Source organism: Sylvia atricapilla, chromosome 1 (assembly GCF_009819655.1).
Source record: "Sylvia atricapilla isolate bSylAtr1 chromosome 1, bSylAtr1.pri, whole genome shotgun sequence".
NCBI lineage: Eukaryota > Metazoa > Chordata > Aves > Passeriformes > Sylviidae > Sylvia > Sylvia atricapilla.
The window spans coordinates 151,025,774-151,050,727 of NC_089140.1; the positions used below are offsets into that span (position 1 = coordinate 151,025,774).

Consider the following 24,954-nt stretch of genomic DNA (forward strand, 5'->3'; position numbering starts at 1 on the left):
CATGTAACTCAAAGCAAAGAAATTCTTGATTATAAACCTCCCCCTCCCCCAAATGCCTGAAACCATTTTTATTTTTTTTCATACAGAGTCATTTTTAAAATCTATTTGCTCTCCATTCTCTTCGGGAGCCACTGGAATTTCTTCCCATCACTTTCTTCTGGAGTACATTGATTCACAGTTTTCAGCTCACAGATGGGGGGAGAACTGGCTGAGTGAAACAGAGCGGCACCAATTTGCACCAGTGAAGGATTTGGCCTTGTTGAGTTAAAACAAAGACGAGCTTGTCAGCTTTCCAGTCCATCTCCCTGGCACTCCGGGATTGTTCTTCATAATGCATTTGCCAGTTCTTTCCCCAGTTTAATTTTAAATGGCTTAAGCTGCCTGCATTTCCCTTGTGAGATTTCCTCACCAAGTAGTAGAGCTCACCATTATGAAATCCTTTCTAATCTAGGGGAGGTTTCTTTTTTTCTTCTTCTTTTTTTTTTTTTTTTTTTTTTTTTTTCCCTCTCTGCTGGTAGTTATGTGCACTTGGACAACTGTGCCCTCATGTTTGCAGTCCTTTCCCAGCCCCTGGCAGCCGTGGTTTCACCCAGCTCTCACGGCTTAACTCTTTCACTCAGCCCTGTTTTCCTGGCAGGGGCACCATCCAAATTGCCTTCCTCAGATTTCATTTCCATGGCTGGGCTGCCAGGGACGTGGTTCTTTGCAAACCTTTTGAGCTGAGATTAGTGCACTGTTAATTAACTACTCCACTCCCTCCCCGCCTGGAAAGGAGCATAGCAATAGTCTGGATGTTTTGGAAATTAAATATATCCCGCTGAAGCCAAGAGAGCACCAGGATGGGATGTGTGCACAGACTTCTAGTAGAAGGTGTCCCTGCCTGTTTGAGGGGGGAGACAGTTTGTAATTAAATGATCTTTAAGGTCCCTCCCCACTCAAAAAAATTCTATCATTCCACAGTTCTTCTAAAGTGTTAACCATGGCATTATCCTAAAGCTCATGTTTAAAAGCAGCTGATTTCCACATATTACTTAAATGTAAAGCTTTGGTCCTTGCTAGATCAAAGCTTGTGGAGGAGCTTTCCCCCTCTTGAACTGTATTTCCATGTCCTGATCTCCATGACTTTTCCTTCCAGAGTCCGGTTTGGAAGCGTCTCCCCGCGCCTTCCTCTCTGCTCCCTGCTGCTCTCTCCTCCTGCCGCTCCTCTCACATCTCCTTTCCTCCTCTCTGCAGGTGATCTGCACGCTGGTGGCGGCTTTCTTGCACTTCTTCTTCCTCTCCTCTTTCTGCTGGGTGCTGACCGAGGCCTGGCAGTCCTACATGGCCGTGACGGGCCGGTTACGGAACCGCATCATCCGCAAGCGCTTCTTGTGTCTCGGATGGGGTGAGGATCCCAGGAGGGGCTGCTGCTCCTCGGGAGGCTTGGAACCCTTCAAAGGGTGTCAGGAGGGGCTGAAGTGGTTAAAAACAGAGAGAACCATGAACCTCCTTCCCAGTGCGCCCAAAAATAGAGGAGTGGAGTTCAGGTTTCAGAGGGTGCTGCGGGGGTGGTTTCTCCTGGGGTTTGGGTCTGTTTCTTGCTGTCTACTTTTTTCTCTCTGTCTGTCTGTCTCTGTGCTGGATGTGTTCTGTTGGTACCAGCCAAGGGAATCCTGGCCTGGAGCAGCAGCAATGTGGTCAGCAGGACCAGGGCAGGGACTGTCCCTCTGTGCTGGGTCCTGCTGAGGCCACACCTCGAAGTGTGGGGTCAGTTTTGGATTCCTCTCTGCGAGAAAGACATTGAGGTGCTGAAAAATGTGCAGAGATGGCAGTGGGGCTGGAGAAGGGTCTGGAGCACCAGGAGTGGTTGAGGGAGCTGCAGGGGCTCAGCCTGGAGAAAAGGAGGATCAGAAGGGACCTTCTCAATCTCCACAGCTCCCTGACAGGAGGGTGCATCCAGAGGGGGCCAGGCTCCGCTCCTAGGTAAAAGCAAAAGAGCAATAGGAAACAGCTCCAGTTGCACCAGGGGAGGTGGGATATTAGGGAAAATGGGACATCAAATGGGATATTAAGGAAAATTTCATCACTGAAAGGATGGCCAAGCATTGGAACAGGCTGCCCAGCGAAGTGGTGGAATCACCATCCCTGGAAGCGCTCAAAAAACCCATGAAGAGGTGACATTTAGGGCCATGGTTTAGTGATGGACCTGGTTGGACTTGATGATCCTCGAGGTCTTTTCCACCTTAATGATTTTATGGTTCCAAGATTCTGCAGGGACAACCTGGAGTGAAGCAAACTCTGAAATCCTGTCTCCATGGCAGCAGCGCCTTTCGGAGACAAATAAACTGCGAGACTGCTGCAGATGCTTGTAACTAATTTTTCTCCCTCTGCCTCTGCCGTATGTTTAATTTATTAGCCTTAAATGATGCATTCTGTAGTAGAAAACAAATACAAAGCCATAAACCTGGGCTTTCAAAGCGATAACAAGGGTGTGTTTGAAAGGAGCAGTGGCAAAAAAAAAAAGTTGCTGAGAAGCAAGGAGGCAAAGGAAAGAAAGGAGCGTGGCTGAGCTCTATTAATGTCTCATTTTACTACTGAAGTCTCACAATTCACCCCAGGCAAGAGATTTCTGGTGCTTACCAAGCACCCTGATGTGATTTATTCTGGCACATCAGGAGCTGTCCTCGTTGCAGCACCTTCATCCCTTTAAGTTTTCCCTCCTAAGCTTTTGCTTACAATAGAGAATAAATTGTGTTATTAAAACCCAGGGTTTGCGTGTTAGTGGGAGCAGAACCACAATACCTGCAGAGCACAGGCTGCAGGAGCCTGGGTGTGCTCATGCATATGTTTATACCTCCTTGGTGACTCCAGCAACATCAGGGATATCAAATGTAACAGACTAATAGCTTTCCTAGGTAATAAAAAGGGATTTTTTTCCCCCCTCTGATTTGTAAAAGCTGGGACAGATGGGCGTGTTAGCCAAGGGAATTTTGGATGAGCAACATTCACATTTGTAGTCTGTACAGATTAAAAAAAAAATAAAAATCTCCCTACATGTGTAGAAGCATAATTTGGACTGCTAGTAGAATGTAGTCAGCTCTGAGCTAGGATGCACTGCTGATAAATGATGCATAATAACCATTTGGAGTAGGTTAGGACAAGAAATGAAGAACACTCTTGCCTATTAAGGCGGCAAGGGAATTTTGGATATTTAGCATCCTGCTAGACTTCAGCTGTAGAGCTGGGATTAATGGCACTTGTAAGAGGAAAGAAGCCGAAAATATGTTTTAAAGAGCATAATCTGAAGTAATTAGCACAATTCACTTTGTCATGGGCTGGTTCTCCCCCCTTTCCCCTCTTTGCACATTTGCATTTCTCCAAGCCGTTGTTCAAGATGTCTTTGCCAAGTTCTCAGCTGCTCTCAGCTGTAGCTCATTGAAGCTGCAGAGAATTTCAGCAGCAGGGAGGATTATTTTTTATTTCTTTGGTCTCCTCTTGGATGTGCAGCTTTGCAATTCGATTTTTAAATTATTACTAGTAATAGTTATTATTAATGATTCTTGTCCATGCTTGGACAATGCTCTCAAGTTCATGGTGTGACTCTTTCTGGGTGATCCTGTGCAGGGTCAAGAGCTGGACTTGATGGTCCTTGTGGATCCTTCCAATTCAGGATATTCTCTGATTTAGAACAGAGAGATAAATTGTTCCCTGGGAACAACTTAGTCATCATGTTTATCCCCAATAAAGAAGAAATATTTTTTGTCAGTATTTTTATGACCCTGTTATAGTTTCCACAGCTGGATTTTTAATGCTGCCATAGCTCAGCTTCTGAGTGGGTCTTCAGCTGTTTATAACAAGAATGGCTCTTGGGAATTATTAGCAAACATTTTCTCTAGTGGAACATGATTAACACATGGCCTGATTCTCCTGTGACCTGGAATTACAAAACTCTTGAAAAGAGGTTTTGAATGGGTTTGCTTGGACTTGTGAGTGTTAAATTCTCTTTGTGCAGAAAGCCTCCAAAGCCTTGCTGGTACTGCCTGTACCATACCAGGTGTATGGAACAGCCAGTTAGCAGTAAATGTCTTGATAATAATAAAAAAATTGGATTAAAATTTTCTCGTTTTTTGGTGGGGATTTTTTCAATCTAATCCCATCTAACTTTGCTTGGACCGCTGACAAACTCTCCCGGAGCTGCACCTCTCATTGTGATGCTCTTTGGCTCTTTAACTACCATGGCACAGCTGCCACCTGTAGTAGCTGCTCCTTGTCCAGACCCATTCCCAGCCCAAACTGAGGCTTTTACCCAGCCCTGGAATGAGCCAGTCCCTGGAGCTGCCAAGTTCACAGCCCCACTCTGGATTTCTGCATAATTACCACGTCGGAGACAAGCACTTTGCGAAGAACAAGTTGCTATTTTTGGAGGAGTCTTTGCCAAATTTCCTCTTTCCCAGGGTCTCTTGCAGCAAGCTGTATTCCTGAAAATGTCCTTTCCTGTGTGGTTTCCTCCTGTGGGATGCTGCATTGATGGCACCGTGGGGAATGCAGCAGCCAGGGTTTATCCAGATGAGGTGTGAAAGGAGGCTCAGGGACAGGAGCAAGAGTCAGTGAGGGAAAAAGTGGGAAAAAGAGGAATGGAAGGGGAAAAGGAGGAAAAAAGGAAGGAAAAGGAAGGGAAGGAGAAAGGAAAGGAAAGGATAAAGGAAAGGAGAAAGGAAAAAGGCAAGGAAAGGAGAAAGGAAAAAGGCAAGGAAAGGAGAAAGGAAAAAGGCAAGGCAAGGCAAGGCAAGGCAAGGCAAGGCAAGGCAAGGCAAGGCAAGGCAAGGCAAGGCAAGGAAAGGAAAGGAAAGGAAAGGAAAGGAAAGGAAAGGAAAGGAAAGGGGAAAGGAAAGGGGAAAGGAAAGGAAAATGGAAAATGGAAAGGAATATTAAAAGAGACACTTTTTAAACTCACTGCTTGTTTGGTTTGGACTGATGAAACGTGACACGTGCTTGGAAATCTCGCATGGGAAGAGAAGCACTTCCCTGCAGGATAACCCTCAAATGCTCCAGATTCCATCCAGCTTGGCCCTGTGGCTCCCAGGTGCTGCAGAGCATCACTGTTAATCACCATTGGGATGATTTGTGTTGCTGAGGGACCCCCTTCCCAAAGGAATGTTGTTTGGAAGCTGTGCCTGCACATTCCTCGTATCTCCTGCAGTCACCTGCCGTGACCTCTGCAGCTCAGGAATTAGGGCCTTGTCAAGGGGCACTAATCCAAGCTGGCCACTGATCCTGCTGATTCCTAATGGGATTTTCCCATCTTCAGCATTGAGACAGCTTAATTCCTCCTGGCACAAGGAGGAGGGCTATAAAAAGCCACATGGAGACCTCCAGAGCTGAAGAACCTGATGTTGTGAGCTGATCTCCAGACATTCCTTTAGGGAAAGGGGAAAGCTGGACTTTGAACCTTCATAGATCCTGGATGAGACCTGAAACTCTGTCTTGTTGTTATTCAGAGGAACCTGCTCCATTACAGATCTTGGGAGACCTGTATGGGAAAGGGAAACTCGGTTTTAGTTTGCTTTTCTGTTTCATTTGGGGCAGATTTGAACCTGGGTTGCTTATCCTACACTGAGTGCAAACAAAGCTCTTAATCTTTGGATCCTTAGAGTTGGGTTGAGGCTGAATATTCCAAACTGACACCATGAGAATAAATGAATCAATTTATAAAAAAAATTGATTTAGAAAGAAATAAAATAAATCAATTTTATGCATCTGAATCTACTGGAAGAGCCCCCACAGCTGCTGAGACCACAGCAGGGCAGGAGCTGATTACAGCTCATGGTATTTACCTAAATAGCAGAGGTAATTAAAGTTCTTGCTTTTAGTTCTGAGGGTCCTGAGCTCAGTCTCTGCCACAGGTGTTGGAATAACTGGGAAAAATGAGGAATATTGAGTGGGAGAAGGGCTGCACATGTGATTAAATGACCAATTTCCTCCTGTTTCATTTCCATAGGGCTCCCTGCCTTGGTGGTTGCCATTTCTGTGGGATTTACTAAAGCCAAGGGATACGGCACCGTGAACTAGTGAGTAAAGGATTCCTTTTTTCCCGTTGTTTCATCCTCCATCCTTTTTGTCAAAACTCAGTCACGGACTCACGGGAAGCAGGCTAGGAACTAAATTTCCTTGTGCAGGACAATTCCTGCATCCATGCCTCCTCAATCCATCATATGACCAAGCTGGATCCTGTATTCCTTTAAAAACAAGTCCATAGGGACTAATTAGGTTTAACTGTTGTATTTGTGACATCACTTTGATCTGAATGCCTTTTACTTAGAGCTTTTTAATGTATTTTTTAAGGGGAAAAATGTGGAATACTTAAAGTTTAGGATGTTTAAAAATTAAAACCAGCTTTTTTTTTTAAGTCTGTTTTTGTGTTTGATTGGCCTCACGTTTCCAAAATAGCTTTAGGCAGCCGAATGAGCCTGACTTGGGCAAACCAAGGTTTTGACAGCAGCCTGTGTTTGCCTGTTTTCCAAATTTCACAGGTTTTGTCTTTTATGTGCCCATGATGGGGGAAGCAAAACAGAAAAGAAATTATGGAAGAGGTTAAAAATGCATTAAGGAGAGTCTGGGCTCACTCAGAGCTGAGCATTAATACGACTTTAAATGGAAAAGGAAAAAAAAGAGAATTTTTTTTTTTCCCTCTGTTGTGAGAAAACCTTAGAAATTTCATGTGTAGCAACAGTTCAAGGATAATATTTTATGTAGCAGTAAGTCAGGCTCTTCCCTACTGCATCCCATAATTTCCCTGAGCCTCCCTGGGCAGGGGTTTGCAGCCCACACGGGTGATGTTTGAGACTGGAGCTGCTGATGTGGCCGGCAGCAGATGAGGCTTCGATCGTCCCACTGAGGAAATGTCATGTGGAACCTCCTGCTCTCCCTCAATTCCCACCACATCCTGCACACCCACGGCCAAATGGTCCAGGGTTTGCATTTTAATTGCAGGGGAGAATTAAAGCAGCACAGCAGCGTTTTCTGTTCGTTTTGCAACCTGAATTCGTGTATGGCAGAGGGCTGGGGATTGTGGATTTCTGGAGTACAAATCCACAGGCAGAATTCCTGAAGTCTGTGCTGGCATCAGGATGCCTTGGCTGTCCCACCTTCAGTGTGTCCTGGTGGAGAGGGACCCCGTGGTTATTGTGTGACTCAAGAGAGGACAAAACACAGCCTGGTTTGCAGAAACATCACCAAGATCCCAAATTAATTCCCTTTGGATTCTCTGTGGGTCAGGTGGTGCTTTGCTCCAGGCACATCCACGAGAACAATTCATCATGAACAAACCTCAGGGAGATGGAAGAGAGGTCCTGGATATTTCTGCCTCTCTTTTCTTGTTTATAGACTGGTGGGAATCGGTGCAACAATCTTTGTGGCTCTGTCAAAAATGTTTTAAGAGTTTTTTTGTCAACACTGACCACACAAAAATGTGAATGGGGAAGGGAGGAACGTGCAGGAAAGCACTCCTGTTTTCTGTCCTGGACCTCTGTGCCAGCATCTCCCACCCTGCAGACTGCAGCCAAGAGGGTGCCAACATGTGACAAACCCTGCTGGGCTCCTGCTTGGCTCTCAAGTTGGCACGGGGTGAGGTGGCCAAGAGGCTGGGCTGACTTTCCAGCATTCCCAGGGGTTTCCTGGTCACACCAGCTCGCCTCCTGTTGCTGCCAATCCCTGAAGACCCTGTCACTCCAGGCATCCAGGGCTGGATGCCAGGGGATGGAAGGGGATCCCCTGCTCCTAGCTCTGCTCTCTTTTGGTTTGTCACCAAAATTGTGGTGGTTGGGCCTTCACATCCCAGCAAGCCCAGTTTGGTGAGCTTGAGTTTGGTTTCAGTGATCCTTGTGGGTCCTTTCCTGGGATATTCCATGGTTCTGTGGAATATGTCTCCCTTCCACATTTCCCAATGTGGAGTGAAGCCGATGAGGCCCACCAAAGTCGTGAGAAGAACAACAGTTCCTCTCAAGCTCAAAGATCCCATCAAGCATCCCCAGTGCTGCCATCCTGTTATAATTACACACTTTGATACCTTCCAGTACCTAAAAGAAGTCTGGAGAGGGATTTTTTCCAAGAGCATGTAGTGACAAGACAAGGGAATATGGCTTTGAGCTGAAGAAGGATAGCTTTGGATTGGATATTGGGAAAAAAAATCTTCCCTGTGAGGGTGGGGAAACCCTGGCACAGGTTGCCCAGAGAAGCTGTGGCTGCCCCATCCCTGGAAGTGTCCAAGGCCAGGTTGGATGGGGCTTGGAGCAACCTGGGATAGTGGAAGGTGTCCCTGCCCATGGCAGGGGAATTGGACAAGATGATCTTTCAGGTCTCTTCCACCCCAAACCATTCCATGATTCTCTGAATTCCTGCTGGGATTGGCTTTACCAAGAGCCAGAGTTAAACAGAGCTCACTTGCACTGAGTGGTGGGTTCACGAGCCCCCAGTGCTGAATAAAATGGAGCATCTCTGTAATGAGAGTTACATTTACACTTTTGTGCATTTTGAAACACTAAACAAATATTGCTGTGTGTCCAGCCAGGCAGGGTGCCCCGACAGACTGCAGTGCATTCACACTTGAGCCCTGTTTTCCTGCTCAAAACGGCTTAAAAGCTCTGTTGCTTTGCTGTGTAAGGAGGCCCTTGATTTTACCTCTCCTCCAGAGCAAAGTCAGCACTGCAAAGCAATTTCAGAACTCCAAAACTTGAGGTTTAGCTTGATTTTGGGAAGAAATGCTTCCCTGTGAGGGTGGGGAGGCCCTAGCACAGGTTGCTCAGAGAAGCTGAGGCTTCTCCATCTCTGGAACTGCTCAAGGCCAGGTTGGATGAGGCTTGGAGTGACCTGGGATAGTGGAAGGTGTCCTTGCCCATGGCAGGGGGTTGGAACTGGATGATCTTTAAGGTCTTTTCAGCCCAGTTTTTTTTTTCCAGTGGACACTCATGGGCCATTTCAAGTGGGCACTGCAGACTTTCAAACCCAGTATTTCCAGCTTGCAGAAGGAAGGAAAAGCTTTAATCACAGCACATCCCTCCCTGGGAAGGAGGGGACAAGAGGTGACAAGATAAACAGCAAGGGATTTTTAAAAACCAACAGAAACCACACAGAGCCTTTTAAAGCATCTTCCAACCCTACAATTTCTGGGTCTCTAGAGTAGTGCATGAGCTCCTGTGGTGAAGGTGGACATTAAGTCAAAGCAGGGCTCTGATATTTAGGTGAGCATAGAATTTAGCATTCAACAGCAGGGTTTTTTTCTCATCTCACTCACAGTGGTAAAAAACCCTCTGACATCCAACTACCAGGACATGGTCACGAGGACATTTTGGGGACAGCTGCAGGTGTTGAAGGCATTGCAGAATTAATCTTGGTGTTAAAGACTCTCAGGGCAGAGGTGGTGGAAGGGGCAGGGTGTGAAATGGGTGATGTGTCTTGAGGCTGGAACTGCCAGTCTAGTTGGATCTTGAGGATGTGCCAAAGGTGGCCCAGCCACAGTGGGACAAACTCTTATCAGGATGTTCAGTCTGGACTGAATCTCAGCAGGATTTCACCCAGTTTAGTCCTGTTTTTTTGGGTTGGTTTTTTTTTTTTTTCCATTTTATATGGGATGAAGCTTTTCTCTAACAGTGAAAATGCAGCTAAGCAGCAGGACAGGTGTCTGTCCCACCAAGAATTGTCCCATCCAAGGCTTGGCCATGTCTCCAAGCTCTAATGCAGAGAAATCAGAGCCAGTGGAAAGTTTAGGGAGCTTGTAGTATGTTTAATATTTGCCATTTAGCTGGCCAGACTGCACTGAGTCATAAGCTGAGGAGGGAGAGAGAGGCTCAGATTAAAAATTGAATATGTGCTGCAGGATTTGGAGTGTGTCTGTGTTGTGCTGTGAGTGGTGATTCCCAGCAGCCATTCACTCAGCCTTTATTACTCAAGATGCTCCAACGAGGGGATTTTTCCTTTCTCTTGTCTGAACTGCATTCAAAAGAACATTTTGCTGTGTTTTGGAGCATGCTGGGGCAGGGTAGAGGCTGCACTTCCAGTCTCAAAGAAAGTCTGAGGGGTACCCGAGGTCTAAAGGGCCTGCCACTGATCACCTCCTTAGATGAGGCTGAGTGCCTGAATAATAACTCTGCTTTTAGCTGGCGCTCCAGGGACTGCCTCTGGACCTCTAAAGCTTCACAAACAACCTCCTAAAGCTGGAAGTGAATAATTGAGGTTGTGCCACTGGCGCTGGGAGCTCACATCCTCCCCCACAAGAGAGCCCATCAGAAGTTTTCTGAGCCCAGCCTGCACACAGCAAATTTCTCGGGGTCCTGGAGTGTCACTGCATCAGGGCTTTTGTGACCCACAGGTGTCTCAGCAGCTTCTGGGTTAATCTCTGGATAAGCTCTGGTGGGGCAGCCCTGATGCCTGGCTGTAATCTCAAGTATACAAAATGTTCTGTTGATGCTGCCTGATTTTACACAGGACTGAGGTGAGAGCTGAGGGCTGGACAGTGTGAAAAAGGGCTCAGTGGAAGCCAGCACTTCCCAGGACCAGGACAAAAGCCACCACCTCCGATCTGTGCCGTGGCAGAGTCACAAAATGATCAGATGGTTTGCAAAAAAAAAAAAATAAAAAAAAAAAAAATTATGTGCTCAACACAAGAGCTGCTGTCATTTGAGGAAACACTGTTTAGGAATTGTTAAACCATTCACTTTCTCCCTTCCAGTGATAATTTTATGTAAAAAAAAATCACTGAAGAGATCCCTTGGAAAGTACGAGGGAACCTCTTAGCAAAATGCAAATATTTTCTGTGCCTCGTAGGCAGGAGGCTAAAGCATCTCCACTAGGCTGGGGTTTGCTGCCAGTTCTGTCCCTTGGATATCCCTTCACCCTCTCCTTTCCCTTGCAGGCTCCCAGCACCTCTGACAGCCTCGGAAATGCTTTGATGAAGTGCTGTGGCAGGGAGGTCAGGCAGTCAGAAGGGATCAGGGCCACGCTTGGTGATGTGTGATCTCACCTTCACAATTCCTGGTGCCCCCGGGGGCACAGGGGCTGCCAGGGACCCCACAGGAATGAGAACCCTCTTTGCACCAAGCCCTCGTCACTAATTGCAGTGCAGGGCTGTCAGATCTCCTCATCTGAGCCACCAGTTGGCAGAGACACCGAGAAAAAAAAACATCTCAAAAATCAGGGTAGAGTGTTGGATAAAAAGGTTTGGACAAGGGCTGGGATTTGGGAGCCATCCTCCTGCATTTAGGGAGACTTCCAGTCATGACAGAGCTCCAAAGCTTCATTTTTACTCCCTCCCACCTCAGCTGATTATTCAGTTTATTATTACAGCTGCTCAGACAGCTTGTGACAGAGCAACTTGCTATCAGGAAGAAATCAGAATTGATTAAATTAGCACATTACAGGTTTAATTTAGACATCAACAAGATTCAGACCTTGGAGAAAAACCGGAATATCCTACTTTTAATTCTCAGTTTGATACTTATCTTTTTTTGGGGTGCCTTTTTAGAAACATTCCTTGATTTGGGGTGAAAAAAAATTAGATTTTTTGCCGCTGAGATTTAATTAAAAAATATGAGGCTGATCAACAAAGCTGAAATGTTTCCAGGAAGACTTTCTTCTTCTTTTTTTGTTTTTTTGTTGTTTTTTTTTTTTTTTCCTGGGAGCGTCACTTTGCTCCTGATGCAGGATGAGAGCATCTTGCTGAGGGCACAGTAAGTGAATTACTGCAGGGTGAGTTGAGTTAAGAGCTTGGAGAAAGTTCTCTCTCCATTGTGGTTTCCTGCTCTTCTCCTGTGGTGGGTGCACGGTCGTTTTTCTGCTGAAACAGGATTACTCCATCCCACATTTTCTCCAGGGTTCTGCCCTGTCAAAGCGTGCAAACTTTCCCAGGGGCTGCTGACACAGTGTAAATTCCCATCCTCTCCTGCCCTGGAGCACTTAATTTGTGTCTCCCTGATTTTTTTTTTTTTCTGGATTCCCCACCAGAAAAAGAAAAAAAAAAAAAAAAAAAACAAGGGCGGGGGGGGGAATTTCAGCTCCAGTGCTGCTGTGGATGTTCATGGCTGTCACAGAGTCACAGAGCCTCAGGATTTTTTGGTCCAGCCACCTGCTCAGACAGGGTCACCTGGAGGTGACTGCCCCAGGGCTGTGCCCAGGTGGCTTTTGAATGTCTCCAAGGATAGAGATTTCACAAGTGCTCTGCTCATCCTTTGGCAGGGAAAAAAAGAGTTTCCTTCCTGACTTAACAGTCAAACCTGAAAAACAAAGAATCATGGTTTGGGTTGGGAGGGACCTTCAGGGTCATCTCATTCCAACCCCCTGCCATGGCAGGGACACCTTCCACTATCCCAGGTTGCTCCAAGCCCCATCCAGCCTGGCCTTGGACACTTCCAGGGCCTCGACCAAGAGGTCTCAAATGAGAGCTCCCAGTTTGAGAAGGCACCAGGCAATTCAGGAGCCCAAATTCCACATCTGGTCAGTGCAGAAGGGAGATGTCCTTCTCAGGTTATGTGGTGTGAGGGAGAAGGAACAAGCTGGTTTTCAAACAGGCACCACACGCCTTACATTCAGCTTATTCCGTAAGAAATTCCACTCAGGGAATGCTGTGAATTCCCACCTTGCTGCTGTGTTGTTAAATTTCCCCGTGGAGGCAGTTTCAAAGGGAGGAAAGAAACGTCCTGCACCCCTGACAGACACAGAGGTCGGTGAGCAGAGGAAAATTTCCCCTCCTCTTTCCACTCTTTCTCCCACATAAGGAGGACAAGAGCATCATCTTGCCAGCAAAATGCTGCAGCTGCTTCCAGGACCTGGTCTGAAACAGAGCACTCTCTTTAATTTTGCATGAATTCCCCTGTCAAACGTCATCCTGCGGGCAGGTCCCCAGGCAGAGGAGCCTTTATGCAAGTTCAGGAGAAATGAGAAGCAAAACTTGATTGAAATTCTGAGTTCGTTTTTGTTGGGTTTTCTTTTTTCTTTTTTTTTTCTTTTTTTTTTTTTTTCTTTTGCCATGGGGTGTCACCTCCCAGGCTGAACTCTGCAGGCAAAGGGAAGAAGCCAACATGTGCCTGTTGGGGACATTTGCCACTGGTTGACTTTCTCTTCTCTCTTCATTTTCCAGCTGCTGGCTGTCATTAGAGGGAGGACTCCTCTACGCCTTCGTGGGACCGGCGGCTGCTGTCGTTTTGGTATTTAAGCTTGTCTGAAAGATTTTTTTTTTCTCCTCTGTATCTTTATTTCCTTGTTCTTTCAACCCAAGAATGCCCCGCTTTCTTTCCACTTGCGTTTTGAAGAGCTTCCTCCTTCAGGAATAACGAGCAAAGCCAACAATTTGGGACGGGGTTGATGCTGAAATATAAATGTGCCTCAGCTCTCAGCCTTCCACCTCTGTCCTCACTGGAGCCCCCTAACATCTGATTCGTGCTTTGCCTTGGTTTTGCTCTGTCTGGATGGAAGTGCAGGATGATGGTGGAAAACTCTGACATTGACTCCTTCAGAAAATGCTGTTCCTGGTGGTTTTCAGACCGAGCTGCACCCTCACAGCCAGCTTTTATTCCTGGTCCATCCCAGGCCAGTGCACGTGAGCAGATTTCCTTGTTTGCAGGTGGAATTGAAATCTTCAAATCAGTGCTGAGGGGGTCCCTAATGACCTAAAAATGCCACGTTTGCTTTGAATTCAAAGAGATGGCAGGTTAAAGTGGGCATTCCTACCCTCCAGCTCCTGCCTGGGGAGTCTGTTCTTCTGTCCCATCACCCCTGGCTCCAACGCAGCCCCAACACCAACCTTGGCCAGTTAATATTTGAGTTTAAGGTGTCACTCAGGAGGTGACATTCCTTCCCTGCTGCTGAGGCCTCACTGGCCATGAGAAACCTCAGGGCTGAAAGAATCTGAGAACTGCTGCTCCCCCTGGAAATCCCTCCTGCAGCAATTTCCCATGGGTTTAATGCCACATTTTGGGCCCCCACATCTTCGTGCAGTTTCTCTCCAGCCCTGTTCTATCGAGTGGAGCAGTAGCTCCTCCAGAGTCCCACTGGAATGGGGTTGTTGACACTCCAAGTTCATTTTTTTCAGTTCAGGCTTTTGTTTTGTGCAGTGCCTGGGGGATGAAATGCCCCGCAGCAGGAGCTTACAGGAGAATAACTCCACAAAAGCTGGGGCTGCCTCTATTCTCAGCGCTGTCACTGCACATCAAACCACCTTGGTGCCACCGTTTCATCACGGTGACAAAGAGAAAAGCCAGCAGCCAGCCCTCCTCTGCAAGAAATCAAAAGTGGTACGAGTCGAGGGCTTTCATGTGGGGTTGTGACACAGTGATTCGTGGGGGGGAAGCTTTGGTAGTGCCCCAAAGTCACTCTGCTGCCTCAAACCACCTGGCTTTTGTTGTGCCAAACAGCAAGGGAAGTGATTTTTCTCTTTTTCCCTCGTGTTTTTGAGGTGTGAGGGAAACGTGGGAGCCTGCTTCCTTTTGGCAGCTCCGCTTTCCCTCCCCATCAAGCTGAGGAAGTGAGGTGTCCTCACCGAGGAGTCAGCACAGGCAAATGGTGGCTCCTGCAGCTGATACTTGGGAGTGGTGAATCATCTCTGGGGGTGTCTGGCCCTGATCAGCACCAAGAGAGGGGCCACACGCCTCGTTTAGGCTCCCTGACTCATTCCTGGCCAGAGTGACAAATGAATGTTGCCCTGGTAGAGGCATCAAAGAGCTTGGGGAAGGAGGAGGAGAGGCATGGAAAGCCTTTTTATAAATGGGAACCTGCAAACAGATGAGCTCAAAAAGTTGATAATACTCAGAAGGTGGTTGGCCTGCAGCTTCAGCAATGTTCATAACTCACAGCCAAGCCACTGATGCTGAGCAGCTGCAGGTTTTAAGGATAAAAGTTTGACCTTTAGTCTTAAAAATCCTGATCTACCTTAAACACAGGGCTGTTGGAAGCAGTTTTGCTCTCCCAGCTCACGTGGAGCAGCCTGGTGATGGTTGTGTGCAGGCTGAAAGGCAGGGGGAGGCTCGTGGGATGAAGTGAGGACAGGGTCACCAGTGGGCAGGGAGTGGTCATCTCCAGGAATCTCACACTTGAGGCTTTGCTTTTGGATGTTATCTCAGAGATGAAGAAGTAAAGCTACTCTGTGTGTTGGAAGAATATCCAGAGTATCCCTGACTTAGGAAAGAAGTAGAGCCAGGATGAGGGCAGGATGTGATCAGTGTACTGGATTGATTGATTGATTGATTAAATCCAGTGCAGAACTGCTCTTTATTGTCTGCCCTGCTCCTTAGGAATGAGGATTCCCACTTTGGCCAGCCCTAGGAGAGATCCAGCCGCACTTCAACCCCACCTTTCCTCCTGCCTGGCTGCACCTTGAGGAAAAACCTTTCTTGCACCCACCAGCCTCCTCCACAGTGAGGGATCAGTGATTTCAAAGGGCTCCCTCTCTTTCCAGGCTCATAACCAGGCTTTGATTTCCTGCTGATCCTGGGCTGTGTCACTGACTTGCCAGTGTTGCTGCTCTCAGTCAATGCCATGGCGAACTCCAGAAATGGTCTCACCTGTCCACTGACCCAGCAGCTGATGCAAACAAAAATAACCTCAATTTTCTGAGATTTTCCATGGATTCCCAGCTGTGGGCCCCACATCAGTGAGCTGGTGAAACCAGCAGAGAGATTAATCATTGTTCTGAGGATGATTTAGGCAATTAGGCAGAGGCCTGGTCCCTTCCTTTGGGTAAGATGACTCTTAGGATCTCTTAAACTCCCAAACACGTTAAATCACGTGAATTTATCTCTGAATTTGGCCTTAAGGCATTTTCCTGCAAGCCTCACATGCAAAACAGCATCAACCACAAGTTTCTGCCACCAGCAGCTGTTCCACTGGCAGCAGAACCAGGAGGATGTCACCTTTTTCCACCATCAGTGCCTGCACTCAGGGGTGGGGCTGGTGTGTCACTAACCTGTTGCTGAGGTTCTGGTGGGGTTTGTAAAGCAGATGCAGCTGGCAGCAGTGGGTGCAGTTGGAAAGGCACAGGGAGGAGTTTGGGGTCACTCTGCAGGATCTCAGCTCCGTGTTTCACTGTGGAGTTTTTATAACTGATGGACACAGACATCCCTGCTCTTATCCTGAGGAAAGCAGACTGCATGGAATTGGATTTCCCGCTGATTTTTGGGGAATTCTCCATGCTGTGCCATCTGCAGTATCTCCCAAGACATCCCACCAGAGCAGATGATGTTTCTACTTGCTCCAGTGCCCCTCAACCTCTCAGTGGTGTTTCACTGAGAAAGAGCTGTGAAACGTTGTCTGCATTCACTTAATTCTGCTGCTGGGCCACCACTGACTCCAGAAGGTACTTTGGGAAGCAGCCAACCCACTGCTGTTCTCTGTGCTGGCCTCTCTCTGTTTGGATTCGCCCAAAAAAATTGTTGTTGTGCCTGGAATTTGCCTTGCTGGACCTCAAGCAGTGTTGGGGTTCAAACAGCCCTGCAGCAATCTGAGGAATTCCCAGTCTCTCCTGCTTCATGGAGACCTGGCTGAGGGTTGGTTGATGATCTTCTCCAATCTTATTGATTCTCCAACTTCCTTGACCTGCTGCCAGCTGCATCCTGCTGTCCTGAGCACGGCTAGGGGAGGTGGGACACTGGGGGACAGGAGACACGAGGGGTGGTGGCCTGCAGAGGTGTGACCTGGCTTTGGGAGAAACCCTTCTGTGTTACCTGACCCACTTGAGAACAAAACTTGTGTGTTGTTTCTCTTTTGACAGGTGAACATGGTTATTGGCATTCTGGTTTTTAACAAACTTGTATCCAAAGATGGAATAACAGATAAGAAACTGAAGGAACGGGCAGGGTATGCCTTATCAATACATCTAAGTAAAGAGTGAAAATAAAAATCCAAAAACACCCAAGGTTGTGATCAATAACCAGGCAGGGGATGCAAAAAGAGATTGGAGACACAAACAAAAAGCACTCACAGATTTAAGCAAAATGAATGGGAAAACCACTTGATTTAATGTCTTTGCCCTGTCATTCAGTGCAGCAGGACACAAAAATCCAAGAAGCAGCCCTGTAGGCTGGAGGAAGGATAAAAGTTCATCTCTTTGCTAAAATGGCTTCAGCCCAGGCTCATGGATCCTCCCAGAAATGAGGGAGAGCAAAGTGGCTCTTGTCACAGACAAGACAGACAGAGACTCAGCACTGCTGAGTGTGGCACGTGGCAAGAGCTGGGTGACAGAGGGGTCGTGTCTGAGGGCTGGCAAGTGTCTCAGGGACAGCAGAGAAGTGTGATGGAATGAAATTGGTTCTGGAGGCTGGCAGGTGTCTCAGGGACAGCAAAGGTGTATGATGGAATGGAATTGGTTCTGGAGGTCTGGCAGAGAGCAGATCAGCAGATAGATGCAGTAGGAGAGGTGAGTTAAGAACCTCTGCTGCAAGGAAAAAATTCTGCTGCCTTTCTGTGGAGGTTCTTTGTCTCCTCCACAGCTTCCATTCCTGGATCTGGAGGATTTGTGTTACCTGGTTTCCTCTGGAGTATGAATTCAAGAGCTGACTCCGTGTTTATCCCCAGCCTGGGGTCTCCCAGGGGTTTGGCTGGGGCAGCAGCTCCCGGGCAGGGCTCTCTCTTGGGTTTCTCCCAAACTTTTGGCAGTGGCTGTTCTGCCATTGCCAACATCCCCAGCAGGATGAGAGTTCCAATCCTTTCCATTTCTGGGAACGAGCTTGCAGCCTGCTCAGATTTTATCCTCGAGCTGTGCTCTGCTCTGAGCAGGGGACAGAAATGGCAGGCTGACACTCTGAGTCTCATCAGATGCCCAGATCAGACTGGCTGATGTGTGTTATTTTCCTCTGCCTTCCTTGGCTTGTTGTTGCAGTCAGAGCAGCTCTGTCCTTACCTGCTGCTGGGAAAAGCAGGGATCTCTGCTCCCAGTTGTCCCTGGCAGGAATTTGATTTATCTCTGTGGGTAAAAGCTGTGTTCTGGAAGGAAGAAGTTCTTTACAAAGAAATGAGGAGAGCAAGAGCTGTTCTGTTTCCTCTGCATGGAGGCAGAGTTGGAAACCTTTGGAGGCTGGTGGACAAAGCACAGGGCGCATGGATATATCATGTCTGGAAAAATGGAGGGAGAAAGGGTCTCCACTGAGCCTCAGAGGGCAGGGGTGGATAATATGGATGAGGTTCAGTATTCCTGGCACTGCACTAGGGAGTAGTTGTGTGGAAATGGTTCTTAGATGAGTGGTGGAGGCAAAACCCAGGGAAGAGGCAAATTCTTATCCAACACCTCAAATCCAGTGTTCAGTTTTTTGTCCCTCACTCCAAGAAAGATCTTGAGAGGGTGGAGTGTGTCCAGGGAAGGGAATGGAGCTGGGTAAGTGTCTGGAGCACCGGGAGCAGCTGAGGGAGCTGGGGAGACTCAGCCTGGAGAAAAGGAGGCTCAGGTGAGACCTCGTCCCTCCCTACAGCTCCCTGAAAGAGTGGTGTGCTGAGGTGAGGGACAGAATCTACTCCCACATAACAAGTGACAGGACAAAGGGAAATGGCCTCAAGCTGCACCAGGGGAGGTCCAGGTTGGATATTTGGAAAAATTTCATCATTGAAAGGATGACTAGGATTTGGAAAAGGCTGCCTGGGGAAGTGGTGGAGTCACCATGCCTGGAAGTGCTCCAAAAACAAGTGGACCTGGCACTTTGTGATACACCCATGGAGGGGTTTGGTCAAAGGTTGGACTTGATCTCGGAGGTCTTTTCCAACCTTAATGATTGTGTAAGAAATGCAGGGACCTGTTTAGGCTCATGGTTTATCAGCAGTGTTGGCATGGCCAGGCTTTGGTGTCTCTGGGTGCAGCAAAGGGGAATTTTTGTGCCCGAGCAGTGCCATGACCATAAAACACGAGGAGATTTGGATGATCAGAGATACCAGCTGCTACTGGGTTGAGAAATACGTGAAGAAGTGACCTTGGTGCAGCTGCTAACAAGCAAGTGCTTCATTCTGGGTGATGCCTTCTGGACAAAGAGAGAACTCAAGAGAACACCGGGGCTGCAGGGCAGGGTAATTGCACTTGAAAGTCAGTGCTGCAATAAATGGTTTATTGGATTAGCAAAGCAGCGAGCTGCTGCCTCTCAGTCCCTCCCTCTGTAATCCAAACTGCACTCAGAGTGACCTTATTTAAGGCACAGCAGCTGGTTATTGATCACACTCAGAGTTGGGCTTTAAAAACAAAACCTGCGAGGCAACAAAACAAACAAACAAAGCAACGAAAAAGTAATTTTTCTGATGTTCCTTGTTTTTGTTTTTTTTTTTCTTTCTTTTCTCTTTTTTTTCCCCCCCTTCTCTCGTGTCCGTGTGTGTGTGTGCAGCACTTTTAAAGCCTTCTCTGTGCTCAGTGGTTTTGTTCTCCCTTCCCCAAGTGCCCCTGCTGAGAGTGTGGGAGCACTTTTGAGAGCCCTGGTGCCCCTTTCCCTTTAGTTCTCTGCTTCTGGCCTGGGCTTGGGAACCGTGTTGGAAGGGAGATCTGAAGAAAATCAGAACGAGTAATGGCCTCGGAGATGTTTGGGCCTGAGGAGATGGTCTAAAGAAACGTTGTGTTTCCTTTAGCAAAGGCAAGAAGTATGGTTCAGTGTTGCAAAAACAATTTTTCAAAAAACGGTGAAAAAAAATCCCCCAAAGTAGGGAAAAAAAAAAAAAAAAAGAGCTGTTGGATATTAAGAGGAGCCCAGCACACGCTCCACAGATTGCTTGTCACAAATTCATCACTGCCAGCAGTTCTCATGAAATAATACCTGAGACACAAGAATTCTGCCCTGTACTTAGCAGTGGGAATAGCTGTGGCTATTGTTGTCACGTCTGTCAGAAAATGCAGATTTTCTAATGGCAGTGATTTTACAGGTGGATCACAAAACCAGGCTGTAGAGGAGGGGATGTGAGTACCTGAAGAGCTGGAGAAAGGCCACAGCTGCCCCAAAACCTGTCTGGGAATGGAGAAAACCATCCCAGCGAAACAGTCTCTGTTGGTGGCCAACTCCACCACCAGTGTTTGAGCTCTCTTGAAGGGATTGCTACCAAATAATGAATGTTTTTTAATGTCAGGAGCCTTTAAAATTGATTTTAAATGTATTCAGCCAGTGTTTATTCCAGAAGCATTTGTGTGCTCACACAGGCAGAAGGAGAATGAGACCCTAAGGGATATTCACCGGGGCTAATTTTGAGTTTAATCTCTCAGGGCTTCCTCTGCCACTCCTGGGGAGAGACAGGAGCCTTGTCCCCCCTTAGAGGAACTCTTATCTCTGTTGATCACAAAAACCACCCAAGAAGAGTTAGCCCCAAAATCTTGTGTGAAATAATCTCTGTGCAGGTGTCCTGATGGGGTGGAACAGAGCTGGGTTGTCAGAGCACACGGGAGAGAGTGATTAGGAAGGTGATAACTCCACTAAGGAAGGGGCTGGGATTGCCCTTCCTCTGGGAATGGTTCCTGTTGGAAGCTCCTGCCCTTTGGGCTGGAGATGGTGGAAAGCACTGCTCAATAAAAGGTAGCAAAGTCCAGGCTCCAGTGAACACACCAGATGAGCCCATGAGCTGCGTGTGGATGTTTAGGAAGCAGAAAGAAAGCTAAATTAAATGAAGGCATTATTCACTGCGATTATTTAATTAGCTACCCTTTCATATGCACAGGCGCCAATCTAAACCTGCTATGGAAGTTCAATATATTCACAGCCTCCTGCTCCCAACCAGAACGAATTAGGAGATAAATGTACCCACATCTGTGCCCACTGCTTGCAACTCTCTGCATAAACACACCCAACAGCAGCTACAGTTGTGTGTTTACAGTGGTCTTTCGGCCACTTCTCTGTGATTCAGTGTCATTCATGTTTTTTCTGGTACAGTTTCCCATCAAATTCCTCAAGTCAATCTACCTTTTTTTCTTTTTGCTGCCTATCTCTGCCTCTCTCTGTCTCTCTGCCTATCTGTTCTTTGTGGTTTATAGATTTAGGGGTAAGCTGTCTTTTTGGGGCTTTTTTTTAAGGGTCGTGCACCTAATGCCTCTCCAGACCCACTTTATCTTTGGTTCAGCCATTGTCCTCACAGGATTTACACCATCCTTCCTGAAAGATATTTATTTGTGGACACAGGAGCTAATTTCCTCTGTGTCTGAAAAGCTTCTGTGGGATGCCTTAGTCATTATTCTGGATGGGAACGATGACTTATGTCACTGTAATTAATGATAAAGACCAATTAATAGCTGCTTGAAAGGGCGCCCCTGGGCCCACTGCTGCTGCTGTGTTGGTGCTCATCAGGATGTCTTTTTTTGCAGTGAGGCTGAACAGAGAGCCACTAAAGCTAAGAAATGTTCTGTGGAGGTGCCTGATCTCTCTCCCAGGCAGGGCAGGGCTGTAAAACCCCTCCTGGTTGGGGCAAACCTCCCTCAGCAGCATCCCCACCACGCCCAAGGGACGACAGACCCGCTGTCCTCTGGCAGGGATTTCGTGTCTTCTCTGATGCCAGGCACAGCAGGAAGGTCTGGGGGATGTTTTGCAGACTCCTTCCCGTTCTCCAGGCCAGGTCTGGCATGGGTGTGGATCTGTGCAGACCAAGGAGAGCACACAACCAGTAAATTCTGGGAAGAAACGGGGCCAGTGCCAAGCTAATGTGGCTTCTGGGCTCCTGAAGAGGAGCTGAATGGAGGGATCCCACACATCAGCTGCTAAAAATCCCAAGGATGTGCTTTAGCAGATCCCCTCATGCCAGCAGCCCTCAGTGGGCTGTTCCTGTGGTTAGTCCCATCCAGAAAAACTGGGAGCAGCAGGTGGGAATAATTCTCACGGTTCATCCCGAAGATGTTTACAGCTCCAGAGTGGGATGTGAGAGAAGGAATGTCTCAGAAGCAGTCAGCCAGTCGGGTTCCTTTCAGGGCAGGTTGGGGGTCAGAGGAAACACCCAAGCTCAGGATTAACTTCAAGTCATAAAAGTCCCATCCTTCATCAGGGATGGAGCAACCAAAGAGTGGGCTCTGTCCTGGTCTCACCAGCTCCCAGTCAGAGAAAATAAGTGACTTATCCCTTGCATTGCTTTAGGATAGATGAGCAGGCACAGCCCCCACAGCCCTACTTCTTGCCTTCTACTGCACCACCCTGCCACCTTTTTTGTTTTGGAGCAAAAAGGCCAGGAGGGAAAGGAGCAATTTCTCAAAAAAACCCAAACAAACAAACAAAAAGAAAAACCCAAAACAAAAACAACGAAACAAAAAAACACACCTCAAAAACAAAAAACCAAAACAAACCAAAAAACCCAAACAAAAAGAAGGAGGTGGAGACTGGGAGAGCAGTACTGGTTTCTCTTCCGTGGGTGCCAGAGAGAGACGCCCTGAATCTGGCAAGACTTTCACCAACACAGTTCCACCCTCTCCAGCAGCACCAACAAGTCTCTGAGTTGTCCATTTTCCCCCCACCCCGTTCCCCACATCTGGAGTGGTACAGATGAGAGAGTTTTAATTCCTGCCTGTCTTTCATTTCTCTTCCCAAGCTGGGTATGGTTGGTTGGTTCCCTTTTCTCCTCCCTTTCTTTTTTGGCTTCTCTTTCCCTTTCCTTTCGACGTTTGTGCTCATGAGCGAAGTGTTTTGTTTTGTTTCAGTCTTTTGGTTTTAATTGCAGTCAGATGGCAGTGCCCCTTTACGGCATGACGCTCAAATGTTCCAAGTGTGGAGTAGTTTCTTCTGCTGAAGTTTCGGCCACAGCCACCAGTAACGCCATGTTAGTTCCTCTAATTTCAACTTCTTTTCTTTCTTTCTTTCTTTTTCTTTCTTTCTTTCTTTCTTTCTTTCTTTCTTTCTTTCTTTCTTTCTTTCTTTCTTTCTTTCCACTTGCTTCTATTTTTTTTTCCTTTTATTTTTCTTTGGTTTTTTTTTTTCCCTCTTTTCGTTTCGATTTCTTCGCTTTTCAGTTCCTTTTTTTATTTCCCTCTTCCATTTCCCTGCACTCACCAGCCCATGTTTGTTTTCTCTCCCCATGTCCCTTCCCACCTCCCCAACATCCCCCAGCTCTCCCCAACCTCATTCTGTGGGCCATGAGTAGATCAGGGTTCCTGCAACACCCCTGGAGCTGACCCTGAAAAGCACTTTTTGACATGCCTAGATTTAAGATTTAAGCATGTGAGCAGCCCATGGAAGACAAAGGGACTCTGCTTTGGTTGCAAGCCATGTTTAATTTGCTTAATTCCCTGTTCTTGGAGTTGCAGACTAAAATCTGTGATTCCCACTAATTCTGGTGGTTAGACAGGGACTCCAAAATCCAGCTTTGGCAACCACTTGAGCACCTGCTGGAGCGTTTTCTTCCAGAGGCTGCAAAGCATTGAGTGTGGTTTAAGAGAGTTGGTGAATCACTTCTAAGTGGGTTTTTTTTTTCTCCTCTTATGAAATGCTGAAGTTAAGTTTAATACCTCGTAGGCCTGCAGGTCTGATTTGATAAGTGTTGACTGCCTCTTTTGGACCCCTGAAAGCACTTGAAATTAGTTCTCAAAATCTTAAAGCATTTCATAGCTCTGAGTTACAAAAGTCAAATGCTGTTAAATCTCTTCTTAGATGCCACTAGAGTTAGCTTAAAAAAAAAAAAAAAAGAAAAGAAAAGAAAAAAAGTGCCAGGGCTTTGTTCTGCTGGAGAAATTGTTGCTATTTATGTGGTTGGCTTTTTTCCCAAAGGTTAAGGTTGGAGGGAGAGTGATGAGAGGAGGTTTGTCTTTCTTCTGTCCCTTTTGGAAATTTTATTATCTGTATCACATCCAAGTGATGCTGCACTTTGGTTTTGATGTCTAAATTAGTACATGCAAAAATGTGTTAGGGAAACAGTCTCAGATCATTTGCAGTTTGAAAATTCCTACCTTTAATTAATCTAAACTAAAAGAGGCAGATGAGTGCCAGATCTCAAAATGTAGAAAGATAAAAGAAAATCAACTCAAGAGCACCTGGAAGGTGTCCCTGCTCATGGCAGGGGGTTGGAATGAGATGTTCTTTAAGGCCCCTTCTAACCCAAACCGTTTTATGATTCTATGGTTTTCTCAGTGAAATGAAGAACTGAACAAAATTTGATTTATTTTTCATTGCTAAGGTCGTTTACTCACCTTTTGCAGCAGTGCCCAGCTGAGATGGTGAGATGGAACCAGTCCAGACACGTGTACCACAAGTCTGGAATAAGCAGCTCGCTGCTTTTTTGGATTCCTGTAACTGCAGAGCAGTGTTAAACCAGCAGAAGATTTACTATTAATAAATTAGACTCTTAAATAGGAGAGGCTTTCTGTTCATAGTAAATTAATTTTAAAAGTTAAACAGTCTCAAGCCCCTCTCCAATAGTGTCTGACGTTGGTCTGCGATAAATCACAGATTCTGATTCATCTCCAAACCAGGAGAAAAAAAAGGATATGAAAGCCAGATCTCCTATTCATCCTGCTTCTCTAATTTAAGTGGATTGATGGAAATTGGAGGGCTCTGGTAAGATGATTTTTTAGTGTTTTGTTTCCCAGCAGACTGGGTACTTCAGATGGCAGTGTCCAGTATCAATTCTGTTTTTTGTCCTCAAGTGTCCCATGCTCTTATCCTTGCAAAGGGAACACTGAGGAATACACAAATAAGTTCACTCATTTCCCCTTGTGATCCACATCATCCTGCAGCTGAACTGCTCCTGGATTTCCTTCTCCAAATTTCTTGTAAATGAGGTCACCAAAAAGGCAAAACTCTGATTATGTTTTGTGCCACTGACACCCTTCTGCTGGTGTGACTTCATACCACTGTCTCCTTCCTCCCAGACCTTGCAGCAGTTTTGCTGTTCAGTTTTGGAGTCCTGAAATGTGGATTAAATGCCATGAGGATTCCTGGCTCCTCCCTGACCTGGAATGAGCCACAATTATTTTTAGTGCAGAGCACATCAAGGGTGTTCCTGCCTTGTTCCTGCTGGGGCTGCCCCCGTAGGTTCCACAGGTTTATTTCTGGGATAAAATGGAGTGAGAAATAG

At 46.8% G+C, this 24,954-nt stretch overlaps 1 protein-coding gene and 1 long non-coding RNA gene across 3 annotated transcripts in view; one reads left to right on the forward strand and one right to left on the reverse strand.

Annotated features, from left to right (window-relative positions):
* LOC136372319 (uncharacterized) overlaps positions 1–24,954 on the reverse strand; it is a 679,386-nt gene that overhangs the window by 356,824 nt on the left and 297,608 nt on the right. The gene's annotated exons all lie outside the window — the stretch shown is intronic.
* Positions 1–24,954, forward strand: part of ADGRB1 (adhesion G protein-coupled receptor B1) — a 286,248-nt gene that overhangs the window by 230,509 nt on the left and 30,785 nt on the right. The window contains exons 21-25 of the mRNA XM_066336913.1: positions 1,234–1,384; positions 5,978–6,047; positions 13,106–13,172; positions 16,730–16,815; positions 22,606–22,704. Of these exons, the coding sequence (XP_066193010.1) occupies positions 1,234–1,384; positions 5,978–6,047; positions 13,106–13,172; positions 16,730–16,815; positions 22,606–22,704 (473 nt within the window). The remainder of the gene's footprint in view (positions 1–1,233; positions 1,385–5,977; positions 6,048–13,105; positions 13,173–16,729; positions 16,816–22,605; positions 22,705–24,954) is intronic.